The sequence below is a fragment of the Centroberyx gerrardi genome, chromosome 8, assembly GCF_048128805.1.
Source record: "Centroberyx gerrardi isolate f3 chromosome 8, fCenGer3.hap1.cur.20231027, whole genome shotgun sequence".
NCBI lineage: Eukaryota > Metazoa > Chordata > Actinopteri > Beryciformes > Berycidae > Centroberyx > Centroberyx gerrardi.
Window position 1 is genome coordinate 11,435,499 of NC_136004.1, and position 17,294 is coordinate 11,452,792.

The window sequence follows — 17,294 nt, forward strand, 5'->3', positions numbered from 1 at the left end:
TACTGCGCAGCGGCGGCAGCAGCAACAGCCGCAACAGCCGCCTGGGCAACAAGAAACCCCTGCAACGACGTAGCCTACATTGGGCAACTTTGGCGATCTGATCGATGGTAACGTTAAAACGAGATAACTATGCCTTAATTGTAATGACGAAGGTTGCACTCTGCAGACTCTGTTTTACTTAGTGTTATATGCCAGTCATGGGAATTTGATAAGGTCATTGCCGTGCGGACAGACGCAACTTCGAGTCTGAACTCTGTTACACTGCAAAAAGTAGCCTATGAACTAGCTATTCTTAATACGAGTAGAAATTCTGCTAATTCAGTGTGATAATTTCACTAGTCCTATGCAAATCTATTTATTTCAAGCATTTTCTGTAAGAATCAAGTGTCATTTGCTTTAGCCTATAGCCTACTAGTGGACTGTCCTGCTTTATTCTACCTCATTTCAAGATACTGACATTTGTTTCCAGAAAATTACTGAAGCAAATGAAAAAAAAAAAGTGAAATTAGGCCTATCTGTCATCATTGGCATAACTATATTTGATGTTATTTAAATAAGATTAGACATTTGACATTTAGACATTTTTTGCAGTGTGCAGCTCGTCCCTTCCAGTTGATAGCAGTATTAACGCTGCATGGGACAGAGATTAAAACATTAATGACTATGAAGTTAAAGTATCCATAGAATTAACAACCTTAGTTTTTAAGTAAACTTGACCTTTAGTATCTAACGCTGCTGATGTGGCACGAGAACTAGCCTAGCCCAACAGGTTTAGGTGGGGTCAGGTGTTATAAAATATAATATATAATTGGCTGACTTAAATACCCAATAAGCGCACACTTTGACCGCATAGCAGTTAAATTAAAGCGCGAAAGAAAGATCACTACATAAACAGTAGGCACTTAGGTTACTTATGTGTCGCCTAGCAACCACGATGTACATCGGAGAACTATACTGCTTGGCGGAAGAATAACGTTTAAAAGTAATAACTCATTGCACACTGCTGCTCTGCAGGCAGTGCCAGGGCCGCTTCTGGTGTTATCTGTTACTGTCTGTGTTTTGGGGCTTTACCATGTGGAAGGAGCAACAGACAGCCCAACTCTGAGTCCTCGGGATGCCTCTTTCTGTCAGTAAGTAGCCCATAATGCCTTACGGACATCTGCCATCGAAGCTTAGCTAGAGGAATGCAGGTGAACGGGAAACCATGGGGGAAAAACTGGCAAAGACACAAGAATTTGACTGGAAGCTTCCTTGCCTATCTCAACTTTGGCCAAAATACTTAAATGAAGTAGTATGTGAAAAACCTGCTGCACCACTCTTGTGCCACCCATCATGTCACAGAGGAAAGTGTAGTTCTTTGTTCAATTTGTAGTCATTTTAGCTATCCATCCTATTCATTGTAGGCTATTCTGTTACATCACGGCCATCTTGGTAGGAAAATAACAGGTGATTGTAATAAATTAACAGATGATTATAATCAAATGACAGGCACAGCCAATGAGCTGTGTATTCATAGTATTCCCATGATGTCACATGCATTTCCTACCAATTCATAGTATTCTGTTGCATAACCACAAGGCCATCTTGGTAGGAAAGTAACAGGTGATTGTAATAAATTAACAGGTGATTACAATCAAATGACAAACACAGCCAATGAGCTGTGTGTATTGTAAAGCGCCATATTGGTAAGAAATGCATGTGACATCATGGGAATACTATGAATATGGCGCTTTACCATATACATCATTGCTCATTGGCTGTGGCTCTCATTTGATGATAATCACCTGTTAATTTATAACAATCACCTGTTATATTCCTACCAAGATGGCCATATGGTGATGTAACAAAATATTATGAATATGGTAAAGAACCATATTGGTAGGAAATGCATGTGACATCATGGGGATACTATGAATAGTCAGAATCTAGATTAAAAAAAAATCAGATATGCATATCAAATATATTTGCAGGACAAGAAACAAGTAATTTTATAAAGTGCATAAAAGGGTGTGGGGCTATATCAAAGAGCACAGTGTGGAAAAATACAATGGTAAGCAATGAAAACATATACAGATATACAGAGAAAAGGGGAAAACTAAATCAGTAGCCCAAACAATTTGCCTCAGTGATTAATCTTGTTCCCTTTACCTTTACCTTGTGTTGAAATCAGTCAACAGACTGAGGTTCATCTTTTACTCTTCTTCATTTAAGTGGAGGACTAGAAGTGATCTATCCAGATGTGGACATCAACAAATGCCTCGTAATTTCGAAGGACTTGAAACTCAGAGAGAAGATCAGCAAAGTGTGGGACGCCCCACAGATTCACTTCACTGGAACAGATAAGGTAAGAGGTGTGTGTGTGTGTGTGCGAGGGGGGGGGGGGATTTGTGTCTGTGCATGTATTGTATTGTGTTTCTGTCTGAGAGATATTTGCCAAACATTGCATGCCACTACTTACAGTGGTATTGGTGCACATGCTTGTTTTGAACACTAGAGAGCAGTAATGCATAAAATAAGCCACATCTTCACATTAACACCCAAATGGAACTTCAAAAATAAATATTCTATAAATATTCACAAAAATGTTCACAGTCAATAGTCATGAAATGACATTTTAACAGCATTTTAAATACCAATCTCCTCCTCAGTTTTAAGTGTTACCATCTGTTACCTGTGTTACCTGTGCTGATATATTAATGTAGCCTTTGTTACCAGAAGGTGGTGCAAGCACCTCACACTTACAGGCCAATAAGGGAATAATTGTGTGTGTAGCCAAGGTAATGTTGAATTTAGACTTACAGTTTATACTCAGAATGTCAAGTTATATTAAAATAACATAAACTGTTGGTAATACTGTCATTGGCTTGATTAATTCAGTAACTAATGATAGCTCAGTATTGACTGGCTGATGTTCTAATCTTTGTTTAATATTAGTGACACTACAGAATAATGAATCTTCATCCTCAGAAGTCATGCAATTATTGGAATGGATTGCAGCAGATAGCACACAAAGATATGTGTGCTTTAGAAGAATAGCCTATGACCCAATGTTCTACAATTGTAATGATTTCAGTTTCAGAATAAAACATCTTATTTGAATCATTTTATAACAGTAAAAGCAAAATGAAGTACCAATTATAATTCATTTATTGAAAGGATTAACATTGTCTGGACTCCACAGTAATTCATCTAAACTGCTGTGTGCACTTTGAGTTTGATGTTCAAATTCTAAATACATTTATAATATGCTTCTCGTAACTGTAATTAGAAAAAATGATTAATTAAAGTATCAGCTTGTTATTTGCTGGTGAGAAAACATGGGAAATGCTTGTGTGAAAAATATGTCACAAACACTACATGGGAACTGAGGGGAATTTGTTAATTTTTTCTGCCGTATAAACACTGAAAAGGAAGACAAGGTTGGAAAATGCTCTACCATTACATAAAGTAGGGGTAGTGTGTGTCATGAACTATATGCCAGGTATTAAATGATTACAGAGATGCACTGAAATGATCAGCGTACTATTTATTTATTTATTTATTTTTCAGTGGGCCTCATGCAGCGCAGAGTTCTGTTGTTGAGCGGCAGATTGAGAGAGAGATACAGTTCCCGATCCACAGAACCCCCTGCTGAAGTTGACAGTGAAACTACATCAACCCGATACCAAATCCTATATCTGTAAATTGAAAACTTAAATTGAAAGCCACCTCGATTTAGGAGGTAGTTTATGAATTCCAGAGCTAAGCAGTCTAGCTTGAACATGATCTATTGCCCTTCTCCTGCCCAAACTCCATTTGATCTATGGTCGTATTATCTATAATGCTGTCTTACATGATTCTCTTTTATTGCCAGAATCAGTGTCAGACAGCAAAACAGATTACATGTTAGATTAAATCAATACAAACTTTATTTACTGGGCTTTGAAATGTAATTCTCCTTTTCTCCTGACACTTAAGCAAACACACACTAGTGAAGGCTCAGGCAGAGTTTCCTGCCTGTGGTTCTGTGGTAGGTCTGCTGCTCCGCCACGCTTTCTGTCACTGTGCCATTCTGCCAGCGCTGCTGCTATTCTCTGCCACTCAACCGTTGTGCCCAGTAGCTGAGCTACAGAATAGTGGTCACTCAGTCTCAAATCCACCCACTGTGACACCCACTTCATTACTGGGACGGGATGGAAGCCTGCTGAGTAATTGTAATGGAGCGCAATGGGCAGTAGTCCAGTAAACCCGCCTCTAAATAGGCGCTCATGACCAAAAACAAAAGCAAAGGGCCACAGAAACTGCAGATTTTCTTATCCAGACTTAGTAATGATTCACCACATGACTCAAACTTCGAGTATTATCAAATGAGCATGCATGTTATTGCAGCACAATTGGAAATCCTAATTACGCTATAAAGCCTGAAAAGTATCTATGATAAAACTTAATAAATGAGATACTTCTTGGTTGATGGTAATGACTTGGTTGCAGTTGGCTTTAATAATGTATATAACTAGTGCAAAGTGTTAATGAAGGGTTAGTGGAACAGACCTGACCGTAACCTTTAATGGGGACATCTTCAGAAATCATTGCAACCAGTTATAAGTACAGATTGCAGAAGGTCACCATGAATGTTTCCAAGAAAGTGCACTTTCTTTTCAGAATTTCTTTTCTGATTAGGTTAACCCCTTAACACTGTAAAGCACTACAACAGAGTATGAAATAGTGCTGTGCTTGATATCTTGTTAAATGAGAGAGGTTTGAAATACCACAACTGTACAATATAATAAACAAAAGTTTTGCATCCAAGCATAAAGCTGGTGTTTGCAGCTGGAATGGACATAACCCCAATTACAATTTTGTTTATGCACCAAATGTGATGTTAAACACCAAATGAAAAGCGGTTATGCCAATGCATAGTTACAAATTATTACAATTTCCTCAAATGAGAGACAATATCATCTTGTAAATGTCTCGCTCTCGTCTCACACCCCAGTGCATTGTCTAGGAACCGGAAGCATCTGTGGACTCCAGAGTAATAACTTTGGTTTAAAAATACCACTTCAAGAGTCAACACAATCAAAACAACAGGCAGAACACACTATCATGATTGCAAATTCAAAAGTAACTTACTCCAGTTGGTTTTAACGACTGTAATTTTCATGTTTTGACATGCATGGGAATGATTAGTGGTCTGCTTTTCTGACTGGCGCTCATAGCAAAGCAAGAAAACAATGATTCCAAAAAATATTTGACCTTGGGAGTCGAGATTGTGTTTAGGAAAGTCGTTTTCACCTGTCATTTTTTATCATTTTTACATAAACATTTTTATTTGTGAATGAAATTTTCAGCAAACATGGAAGCCAATACAGTGCTCCCATGATGCACTTCCTGGTTTTCCAAACCCAGCCTCATTTTTGATTTAAGGTGACACCTAGCTGTATACAGCGTCTTTGAAGAGAGATCTAGACAAAAGATAAATTTTCTTATAATATAAATGGACAGAAGGTGGAGGTGGTAGACCAAAGCTGTAATTTGATCCAACTTCTACTTGTTCTCACAAGATGATACATGTCTTTAGAGGTGTTTATGAAACCAACCAACGACAATCTTTTGTTAGTATAAATAGGGTCTGAGAGGTCAGTGGGTCAGTTCATAGCTGAATCATATCACCAAGCATTTGCACTCATCTTAACATTTCCCTTATCCAAGCAGAGGTTCTGAATTTCTAAAGGATCTCAACACCATGTCCTGTTTTAAAATAGCCACTCTTGAGTGTTTCAATTCAACATTAATATCTAAATGTCAGAATGCTTACAAGGAAGTTTCATTAAAAAGAGAGGAGGAGCTGCTTGGGTCTATTGTGTGAACAGGGGCTCTTTGGAGAAGCAGCAAACTTGGCCAGAAGACAAGAAACCTTCCAGATAATGCTTTGCCTGTAGACAGCGAGAAAAGAATAGTGAAAATTAGGAAGACTCCAAAAATAACCAACGCGCTCTGTCTGAAGTGAAAAAGATTAAAAAGCCGGTATATATTTGGCTGCATGGCAGCTCACCCGGGTGTGCTTTGGCACAATCTTGAATTTTGTGTAAATACAAGGAATGTGTAAGGGAGCAAATGAGTTTCCACTTGCTTCAGTCGGTGCCCTGTCTTTCTCCAACAAATTTTGGGTTTCAGTACACTTATTTATTTTTTATTTATTTATTTCGTTTTTTTTTCAAACTTGCAAGCATGGCTGGAATACATATTCCAGTATGACCATACTTGACGTTTTGCTCACAAGGCATTATGAAGCATCATAATCACATTAGTGCCTTATAATAATGCATATGGTGTGTTATACAGCTGTTATGAACTATATATATTTATCACTAATGCCTGCATTTCACCTGGATAATTTCCCCTTGACGCCAATGTGACATGTAGCAAAACTAAGCAAGGTAGCCTCAATGAAAAGTGATGCAGTAGTTTTTATGGTGGTAATTTATGTTTTCTTTGAAACCACAGTCTGGGCTGAAACGCTATCCTAGAGTGGCTAGTGCATTCTTATGTGTGAGTTTCCAGCCAAAATCCCTTTGACTTGTGAACTTAAGCAGCATATTATTTTGAATAACTATGAGTCTACATTTTGCTACAAGCATACTCATCTTTTCTCCTTGAAATCAGCGTCTTCGGAATAAACAAAGCGGGCCACAGGAGTTATCTTTACCTCATGGTTATTCCAAAAGTGGAGACAGTTTTGGAGTTGTTGTTTTTTTTTTTTTTTGTTGTTGGGGTTTTTTTTTTGAGTAAGGACCAGAGCCACAGGGCACATTCTTAGACATGGGGGATTTCAAAGCCTTGTTTTTGGGTAGACATTCTTGCATCTGGTGGATGGAATGAGGGTTTAAACCATTACTGCGATTAGAGCTGCCTCACTATGATCTCCTGAGCTTGCTTACTGCTGCTAATAGCTGTTTCCTCTCTATTTCCCTCTATCTTTTTCTTTTTCGCTTTCTCTCTCTCTGTGAATGATTTTTATGCTTTGCTAAAACATGTGGGGGCGTTGAGAGAGGATTTAAATGCAACGATCCCCCTCCTCTTTTTTTGGTGAATCTCAGTGTTCTTTTCTGCAAGCCTCTGATGACGACAGGGCAGCTTTAAGCCTGGCAGTGCCCACGGCAGGCTGCCGTCTCAGCGCTGCCCACTCTCCTCTGTGTTGGCATGCTGGAGAAAGCGAGGGTGGGGTTCCTCTCTAGCAGACCCTGTCATCCCTAGGAAAGCCTACATGTCCACCCATGCAGGATTCCTGAAAGGTCTTCATGTTGGGGATACGAGAGCGCAAAGACATGGATTGCATTCTCAGTAGGCGATGGTCTTCATTCAGCAAAGAGTCAAGGATGTATATTTAGGCATACAGACAGGGCGCTGCCTCGTGCCATTATGTGACAGCGAGGGTCAACAAGTGAAACATGTAATGTCTGTCTAATTGCATATTCAGTGTCATCAGGTGGGTGTTGTTGGCTCTGTTGGATCACAGCAACACGCTTGGCCAAGATTCAGGGAGTTTATTTCCTTAGCTAATGTTCCCCTTTGTCATTATAACACCCTGTTAAGCTGACCCGTGACCCACTCCAGTCAGTCATTGCCCATTACTACACAGCATACAGTATGTGATTCATGCAAGGCTCTGAAGAGTAAAGAATTACAACCTCTGTTACCGGGAGCGCTGGATTGATTATGCATATTCAGTGGAATGGAGAGAGGCAATAAGCCACCTAAGCCACGTTTCCACACAGAGGGATGATTTACACATTGTGAACGGTATCTGTGGCATGCAGACCACTACAGTCAGAACCAAAACTATTGATCCAAGCTGTGAGACCACAAGGTCTGGGTTTTGCCCTCAGTGGGCAGGAGTCTATGTTCATTTGCAAAGGGAGATGTGCATAATAGAGAGATTGCACATGGGACATTTACATCTCATAACAATTTTTTTTTATTGTTTCCTATTCATCTCACTTTCTCCTCTCCCTGCCTCTGTCTCCCTCTCTCTTCCAGTGCGGCTCGTCTTCCCTCCCCATTCACTTACATACTAAGAGAATCAGTTTCATTTTGTAAGCTACCCTTTTGTCCCCTATTGTTACAGCTGCATGGTATTCCTTCACCTAACACTTGGTCTGAGAGCGTAGGCAGCAATAGTTTTACTCTGTGGCTGTGAGTAAAATATGATTTCAATTACCATGAAAATGTATTGTATTATCAATGGGAGGATAAGAACAGATTAGGGAAGCTCTGGGATGCTCTTATGGATGACAATGGTCAGGCTTGTACGCAAGCAGAGCGATATTGGAGAAAATGATAGATGTTCACCCCTTTGACTAAAGCTCTGAGAAAAGCAGGTGGTTCCACATGTTAAGCCCACTCAAGAGGCCTGGATGAGTCAAGATGTGCTTTTAAAATGAAGTTGTTTGCTTTCAGAAGTATTAACACGTTTATTACTCAAGGGACATTATTTTAAGAGGTCAATATTCTTACATAGTAACACTAAATAAGGAATACTAACATTCTAAAATTCCAAAGTTTTTGTTAAAAGCAGGGTAACAGTGGGGTTCTGTGAACAGTGGAAACATATTTGTGCAAAAGTTAATGTCTAGCTGCAGATCTCCAACTGACAACATGCAAGAGATTTATGAAATTCATTAATTAGATCCCAATTTGCGAACAAAGTCCAGCACAGAGCCAACAGTAAAGACATACAGCAACAGCAGGTCGGTAATAAAAATACCAACCAAACCTGTGCCTTCTGATTATTATTCACACAGAAATTCTATCTTGTCAGTTCATATACATTGACTGCAAGATCTGTTCAAACAGAGATTCATAATCTGCACGGGAAGTGCATCTGCTGCTGTGGATGCTTAGATAAACATACAAGATTAAATTTCTATTTATATGAGCCACAGAAATCTAACATTTGCCAGGGAATCATTGTAAGATCTGGAGACGACTCGATCACACTTTGGCACAGTAAGGAATTCATACGTTTTCTTAACGTGATCTGTCCAGCAGGGAGATGTCTCCGGCCTCGTGAAGTCCAAAAATATCACCTCCCACAAGTTGGAGCTGCTCTGGGCACTTTTCATTTTGTCTTCTTACCTGTCAGTATTATGATTTCAAGAGATCTCTGGGCCTTCCATTTGTACACGATGTGTTGCTTGTCAGTCAACTCCTTCCTTGTCATAAAGTTTAGGACAGAACTTTGCCTCAGCTGCTGTGAAAATATGGACACTCCAGTACTTTCACAGACACGATTACTGCAGTACTCAATGTATGCATAAAACTCAGGTAATTTACTTTTTTTTTTTTTTTTTCTTTCACAGCTCCTTTTTTCTTTTAGAACTCAAGTAATCATAAAGTTGAAAGTGATCGTGTGAAGTTTACTTAAGACCCAGATGCCTGGCTTAGTGGCACTTTGCCCAAATTGTTTTGTGCTTCTCATTCGTGGTCCGGCACAGGGTTTAGTTACAGTTTTGTCCCAATCCTCTGATTCACCTTCTTTAAGAACAGCTTCGGGGCTGCTCATAATGCTTAACTCTCCGTAATGCCATCCCCTTCATCTCCCCAGTGGTCTTATTGTCTTAACTCCGGATGGAGAGACAGAGTGTGAGGAAAAAAACGGGTTAATACACGTTTGGCACAGTGAAAGTAAGAATCTTTTCAAAGATACACCGTATGCAAGTTTCGCTTTGGAGAATCTTTTCCCCGTCGATTTCTGCTTCCCCCTGACTTGTATGGTTACTTTGTGATAGATATTCCGTTTGCATTTTTTTTTACTGTCTTTCTCAAATTCAGAAGATGTGTTGCCAGGACTTCACATTCCTATTGACATAAACAGGCTATCACTGTTAATAGCACTATCCAAGTGATGCACTGATTGATCTGAGTTTGAGAACAGCGGATGATAAAGCTGAGCAGCCATCACTTCCTTGTCATTTCTCTGATCCTGTAGTTTGGAAGCAGAGAAAATGGTATGCAAATGATTTGTTAATCCCTTTACATTATTTGTTCCATTTCTCCCTTTCGTTTTCACACTCAATTTCTAGCACAGCAAGCTGACAGGCGGACACCCTCAGATTGCTAATTCTTAACAGAAAAAAAAAGTCAGCCATCTATCTTGCAGTTATAACATACTTGATTCAATTAAGTAATTTGACTTAAAAGATTTACCTGAGTGGTGCACAAAGAGATCCTGAAAACCCTTACCAGGCAAACTAATCATTTCATAATGTAGCCTATGTGTGGAAATTTTTTTTTGTCGATTATTAATGTTTGAGTGCAGAAAAGTCATAGAGAAACCTTCAACTTTAACATCTTTCTCTTCCTCTGTGTGTATTTTCCTTTCATGCTTTCACCAACAGATTATCAGTCCCACAAGAAAAAGATTGACTTGCACAATTAAGGCTTTAATATCAGCATAAGCAGGATAAGACAACCGAGTCTAAGTCAAGAGCAGCGGCATATGAAATTGTGACCAATGTCTTTTCCATAGTTTTGTTGTCCCAAGGGTTGGTGTTAAAAATAATAAGAAAGAGGTGGGATGGTCTTAGATCCAAGAAGCTTAAAATGCAAAATCTCGAATAAGCCCAATTTTCCCTAGCCAATCGTGTTGCATTTTGGTGGGTTTGTGTTGATCGTCTCAACTGACTCACATACCGCCCCTCCCCAAATAAAAACACTAGAGATTTACGTGGCTTTTCAAAAAATGTATCTAGACATTTATCCAGCTTAATCTTCTTAACATATTAAAGTGATTTGCTTTACCCCGAAGTGGCTGAAGCTGTATCAAGCTCACCGCCCCTCATGGCACTAAGACCCGAGAGGCATTGTGGACATTTTCAGCTCCTGAATAATGGGAGAGGTGGGCAGAAGTCAACCTGCTTCTCAGCTGTGGAGCCATGGCCGTCCCCGCTGTGCGTCCATTTTTTTGTTCTGTTATTAGTCCAACTGTTGCACTCAGTCAGTGTTCTTAGGCACGCGGCTCTGCCAGAACTGCCCACACTGTGGTGTGGAGGTTTGGAGCTCTCAGCTTTTGAGCTGAACTGAAAGAGCTCTCTCACAGAGTAGGTGTTGGCAGGATGCTTTGTTTCTTTCTGTGAATGTCATGAGAGGTATGGATAATGAGAAAACTGAAGCATAACCACGGCGATGGCACGATTTATCCGGGTGCCAACTTTGTGCGCGACTGCAGATTTGGGCATTTTCTGATAGACGATGTTTTTAACCTTTTCTCCAGACAGGACACAAATCAGCGCGAGAATCAGTAGTGACGGTTACAATGTGTTTTCTTTAAATCACCACTTCACAGACTGGGCATTTAAAAGGTCTTGGTCAAACTCAAGTACTTTCTGATGTCCTCATTTGGCATAATGCTCTATGGATGTGCTTCAGGGCATAGACTTTGCCTGGTCGCATCAGCTGAAGTGTAGGCTTAAACTTGGAGACATTCATTGCAGCTGAAGCATGGACCTATTCATTGTCATCATGGTATTTAGCTTAATGTCTATCAAAGTTAAATCAGAGATGATATGGTCACAGTAAATGTGGTCATGCTACATGCATAATTTATTTGAAGAAGAGTTTTGAAGACTATGTTGTTTGAAACAAAAATTACATTATGTTTTCAGATGCATCTTTGGAATGATGATCATAAGAAATTATATTAGTTTATATTATATTGTATTATATTTATTTTATTTCATGGATATAAATGGTTTATTGGCTGTCAAACATAATAGTGTTTCCTGATAAGGAATGCTATATTGCCTAATTAAGACAGCAATCACTCTGACAAGCCAAAGCAAAAGCTCTACCACACTTGCACAGTGTTTTCAGAGCTCAACCAGAGCCTCTCAAGTGCTTTGAGAATTGCACTTCAGTTTCAGTGTGCTACATGCCATGCTTTGGCTGGGTTTCCTGTGGTAGCATACAGTAATGCATTTGCTATGTAGCTTGCTGGCCACCTAGCGCTCCATAGCAGCATGTCTTGCTTTTCAAAACACCTCCAGTCTGTTCGCCGCCTTTCGCATCATGAGACGCATCCGCATCAGTCCACTACTGCCCACTTTATTGGGTTTAAAAGCTAGTTGATCATTCTCCACGAGATATACACCTAGTGGAGCTACGTAGCGGGGGTTTCTAGTGAATGAATGCTGAGGCCTTAGAATGATTAGCATGTATTGTTGTAATAGTGCAAAATCAAAAATAACTCAATGGAGCAAGAAATTCCAATACTGTTGCTATGAACTCTCAGTTTGATTTACTACACTGTACGTTCCTTGCACTGTGATTCTGCAATGATATTTATTTTTATTTCAATGTCATGCGTAGCTAGTGATCAGGTCATATGGGCTTACAGGAAGCATCCACACATCACATACTGTATAAAACAGATATTTCATACTGTAACCATCTCACCAAGTGAAGGCAACAGAAAAGGAAGTCATTTTCATATAACTAACTCAACTCATATACATAAATGACAACAGGACATAAAATATTTGTCATTTTCTATTTCTTCCTCACATAGCAAGCAGATCCCGTCCTCTTGTTCATTGTTAATGGCAATGTACTTTAAGGGAGAGATCTTTGACCCCTGAATAAGTTTTCTGTATGACCCTGAAATATACTGTAGCTACTGTCAATAAGACAATATGTTCTTAATTAAGGTTTATGCCAAATATTAATATACCAATTTATGTGATTGACAGTATGCTAATGATAGTGTGACAGCACAAGACGATGACGTTCTCTTGAAGCCAAAACATACATTAATTCCTTGGCCCAGAGCCTTAATACTAAGGCCTAGATGTTCTGAACCATAATGATTTAGCCATGGTATATTTCTGTAGATGTCTGCACTTATTAGGATATATAATAAAGAGAAGAGATGAAGCAAAATACCTTATGAAATATAATTTCATAAGGTATTTTGCGTCATCTCTTCTCTTTATTCAAACAAATACTTGACCTCTCATACTTGGATTGAATGTCTGACAGGTGTTAAAATCACAGACTGTGGCTGTCCATACAAAATGTTGTTCAACAGAGCACAGTCCCGCACAGACAAGCACTTCAAACAAACTACGAGTGGTTGCTTCTTTTCATATCACACAGAATGGGAGAAATTGATTGGAACTGGGAGGCTTAGGACTGGATTTTCCTCAACCATGAATCTTTTTCTTGAACAACTGCAGCTTAAATTTAGATTTTTTTCTGGCTTTGTTTTTATTTCTTTGTCCAAATCCTATCGAGTGGTGCTTCAGGTTCTTCCTTGAGTAAAAAGTTGATATTGTTGTGGGGAGGGAGAAAGGACTTTTTTCATGTGTGCAGGAATGTAGATTTCTTCCCCCCGTGAAATCCTAATTGTGCCTTGGAGGGCTGGTAGGGTATCTCTGCTCGGCTCAGCTCAACAGGATTTGTGTCTGTGTATGTTAGAGTATGTCTCTTAGCCTGAATGCGGATATAACCCTTTCATTGCAGAAGCTGCTGATTTTTCATATTTGCCGATAGGCTGATCCTGTGCATCCGCAGCTTTTTTGTGGAAGACATTGAAAGTTTTTGTTTTCTGAAGCTTCCATATGTAAAATGATTTTTATATATATGTATATACTGTATGTTAAGAGTTAAGGCAGATAACAAGTGGACTTTTTTCTGTGGATGAGCCATATTAGACAATTCAGCTCCAGAACAGGTCTTGTCAGTATGGTGCATGGTCAGGTTGGAGACAGCCGGAGAGCATATCTCAGGTCAAAACTACATCCATCCTCTGTGCCTCTAGAATTATTGCTGTGCATTTATCTATGCAAATCCAGGATAAGATCCTATCTGCCTGCAGCTACATATCCCCCTGGATTTGGTCTGTGTGAGTGAGGCAGGTTATGGTTGACAGTCAAAAAGGGATGGAAACAACATATGCGAATATTATTGTTGTAGTCATTAATTGTCGCTTGAAAGGGGATTATGCTTGACAATCCTATAGGATGCTGTTACACCTGTCCTTCCTCATGTCTAACAATGTTCCTTCACTTTTCCCTTATTTCAGTATCAATTCAAGTTGGCAAAATAAGAAGAAAAAAAAAGCTGATTTATTCAAATGAATCATCAACGCTGGAAATGATTCAATATGTGCCGCATTCAGATGGGTGATATATTATTCCCTTGGGGAGAGGCAAAGATGGAGCTGTGGAGCTGTTTTATTTGTGCTGTCTTTATCAGTGTGTCAGGCAGAGAGGCTGAGCTTGTTCTCTATGAATGGACGAGCCCTTGAACCATAAACCTGTACCTCCTCTGATAACAGTTTCTGCATTGTGATATCAGCGCCATTCTGTGTGATGTCCTCTCTGACAGCGCTAAATATATAAACATTTACAAAATGAAGGATTTGTCAGACGAATTATTTTATTTTAACCAATTCTCCAAAACTAAGGATTTTAGCTTGTGTATGCCTAGTCTCTGTTTTTAAAGACATACTGTGAATTTCTGTAAACATTCAAAGCGCAGCACAGTATTGTGATTGCGTTTGAGTTTCACCGAGCCTTGCTACTGATACTTGTTATGTTTTATCTGTGGGTATGCTTTTGTACTTTCTTGCGCCTTTATATTGTTTATTGTTAGCTCTGTTAACTAGGACCTCAGGGTGCACTGACGTCTGAGGTTGCCGCATCCTCTAAGGTGAGATGAGCACTCCCTGAATTACTCAGAGCCTGTGTGATGACATGGCCCTGATTGTCAGACGGGTGGGCTGGTGACACTGGAACACAGACGGTGCTTGTCTGTTTGAAATATTCAGTTTCAAGCTTCCAAGCCCTGGGCAGTCCTCTCTCCCAGTCTCCCAACACCCAGCTTCGCCCACTGAAACAAGAGTCTTCCATACTGGAAAATCCGGCCCTGTCAACTGGCAGTCTGGACTGGGTTCAGCCCACACGCCGAGCGCCCCCCACCACCACTGCCACCCCTTAATAGGCACTAGAGCTTGCCACCCCATGTAGATGCCTTTTGGTCGCCATCCATGGATGGCGTCAATAGCATCTTCCTACACAGAAGTGACTGAACGGAGGGCACAAGAAAATGTGGGAATAATTTACACTTTCTCACTGTACTACCATCAGAAACCATAATTAATCATGATAGAAAAAATGTGGAAGCCATCTTGGCTGGTGAAACACACAGTGCCTGTGAACAGCACTGACACCTTTGACAGCTCTGATGGCCAAATAGGAAGGGGTGTCAGAGTGCGTACAACTAAGCTCCCTTCATGGCAGGATGTGTCCCCTCGTCTTGAGAATTGTCTGCTGCATGAAAGCTCCAGGGAAGCATAGCTGTTGTTATTGTAAGGCTTTTTTATAAGGCATGAAAAAAGAAAGAGGTATTGGACATTTTACACTGTTGAATCTGTAAAACTGTGGTGTCAATCCTAAGTATGTAAGACGATACTACTAGAAACCTACTAAAAGTCTCAACCGTCTATCAACACAAATAAAAAATGGGTTTCCATAGGAACCGTATACAGTGGCTGCCAAAATAAAATGTGATGACCAAAATATTGTTCATTTTTAAGATTTTTTAAATATGAGCTAGCTCCCTGAAACCTTGTTTAATGGTTGTTAGGCGGTTACAGTTTTGAAATCTAGTGTCTGGCACTATGCGACATCTGAAAGTCTTGTTGTTTTCAGCAGCACATACACAGACCAAAACATGCTGGCCCTATTCACTTATCCCAAAATATCATTATTATTCTCAACATTTTTGCTGTTGTTCTCCAAATTAGCCCTGTGTGCTTTTATAGCAGTTTGCAGGTTAGAGTGCAAATAGTAAGTGATTTTCAAATCCTGGTTTCCTACAGGTAAAGTAATTAGAATGTGCTAATCATTGCATGTATAGGCTGTACTTGGTGTTAAAATGGCAGATCTATGACCTTTCATGTATGACATGCTAGACAGAATAATTATGGATATCAGTCCAGTCCTGTAATTTACCCTGTTTGACTGTGTTGCGTTCCCTCAGCTGCCGAACTACATGACAAAAACATTTCCCTTTCGCTTCATTTAGCACGGGCTGGTTCTGAGGCTCTGAATATCCCAGGTCCTGGCTGCATGTTACTTCAGAGTACCTGTTAATGGTAGTTACTGTGTATGAGCATGTGCATTTGCAGAAATGCTTTCATGGCAGTGAGTAGGTGTATGTGTGTAAAGCCACCACTAGAAAGTGTTGAAAGCCTCAGCTAGCAAGATCGCATCCAGGGTGACTAATAAGCTTAACATGAGCACGGCGGTGTTCGCAAGCATGGTGCGGTGAAAGAAGTCTTCAATGTTGAGAGAAATGCAGAAATGGTTCCCTAGGCTGCTACTAATTCCGTCACCCCCCTCAAGCTTCAATCAGACTGTGAACTATCTTACTGTTAGCTATGGCTTCATAGCACTTCCAAACTGCACCGCAAAAGTAAAGGGGTTCATGTACTCAGTTCAGGACAGACTGCATTTAAACATTTCCAGAGTTTAGCAGAGAGCTGTTCGTTTGTGCTTGGAATGGCTAAAATAAAACACACTGTTCAAGAGTGAACATAGTGTATTGAGAATGTTTTGTTGTATTAGAGATACAAAAAAGGTCTATGCATTGATACCTGATATACTGCAGAATCTGTAGGCTATAATTGATAATGCGTTGTCCTATGGTGGCTTCTTTATTATGTGTTAATTTGATTGAAGCTTTGTATTTTGATAGATGTACTGTATGTTCAAACATGAAAGTGTTAATGTGATTATGTAATTATGTAAACTTGTGTTTCATATTCCACTGCGATTCCTCTTGAACTGCTGCCTCCTCATAGCTAACACCGCTCTGTTTGGCTACTGAGTGGGGATCCAGTAGCTGTGTTGTCTTTAGGCCTAGAATATGCATTTTTATCCACATGTGACTTTCCTTTGACCATGTGGCTCCTAGAAGTGTGGATTTATAAGCCACTTCACACTCCACTCCTGTGTGGGTGGCAGGCTGAGTTAAAAATAGGCAGGTTTGGAGGTAGTGGGCAGCCCTCACTGTGTGAGGCGCTTAAGACCATACTGAGGAGTATTGGCATACTCTTTGCATATCATTTATATGTGTCAATAATCAATCTACATATTAAACCAATCATAAATGACTCCGTGAAACCGTAAAACTGGAAAAGTGATCTTGGTGAAATAAAAAAATATATAAATAAATACATTTAATAAAATAAGAAAGTAATAAAAAAGATGATAATAATAATAATAACTCGCTGTAATACAATATGCCTC

General features: G+C 39.7%; 1 protein-coding gene across 1 annotated transcript in view; it reads left to right on the forward strand.

The window, feature by feature from the left end:
• Positions 1–4: 4 nt before the first annotated feature.
• Positions 5–17,294, forward strand: part of pebp4 (phosphatidylethanolamine binding protein 4) — a 47,917-nt gene continuing 30,627 nt past the window's right edge. Inside the window, exons 1-3 of the mRNA XM_071924809.2 lie at positions 5–107; positions 1,015–1,130; positions 2,212–2,344. Of these exons, the coding sequence (XP_071780910.1) occupies positions 105–107; positions 1,015–1,130; positions 2,212–2,344 (252 nt within the window). The 5' untranslated portion in view covers positions 5–104. The remainder of the gene's footprint in view (positions 108–1,014; positions 1,131–2,211; positions 2,345–17,294) is intronic.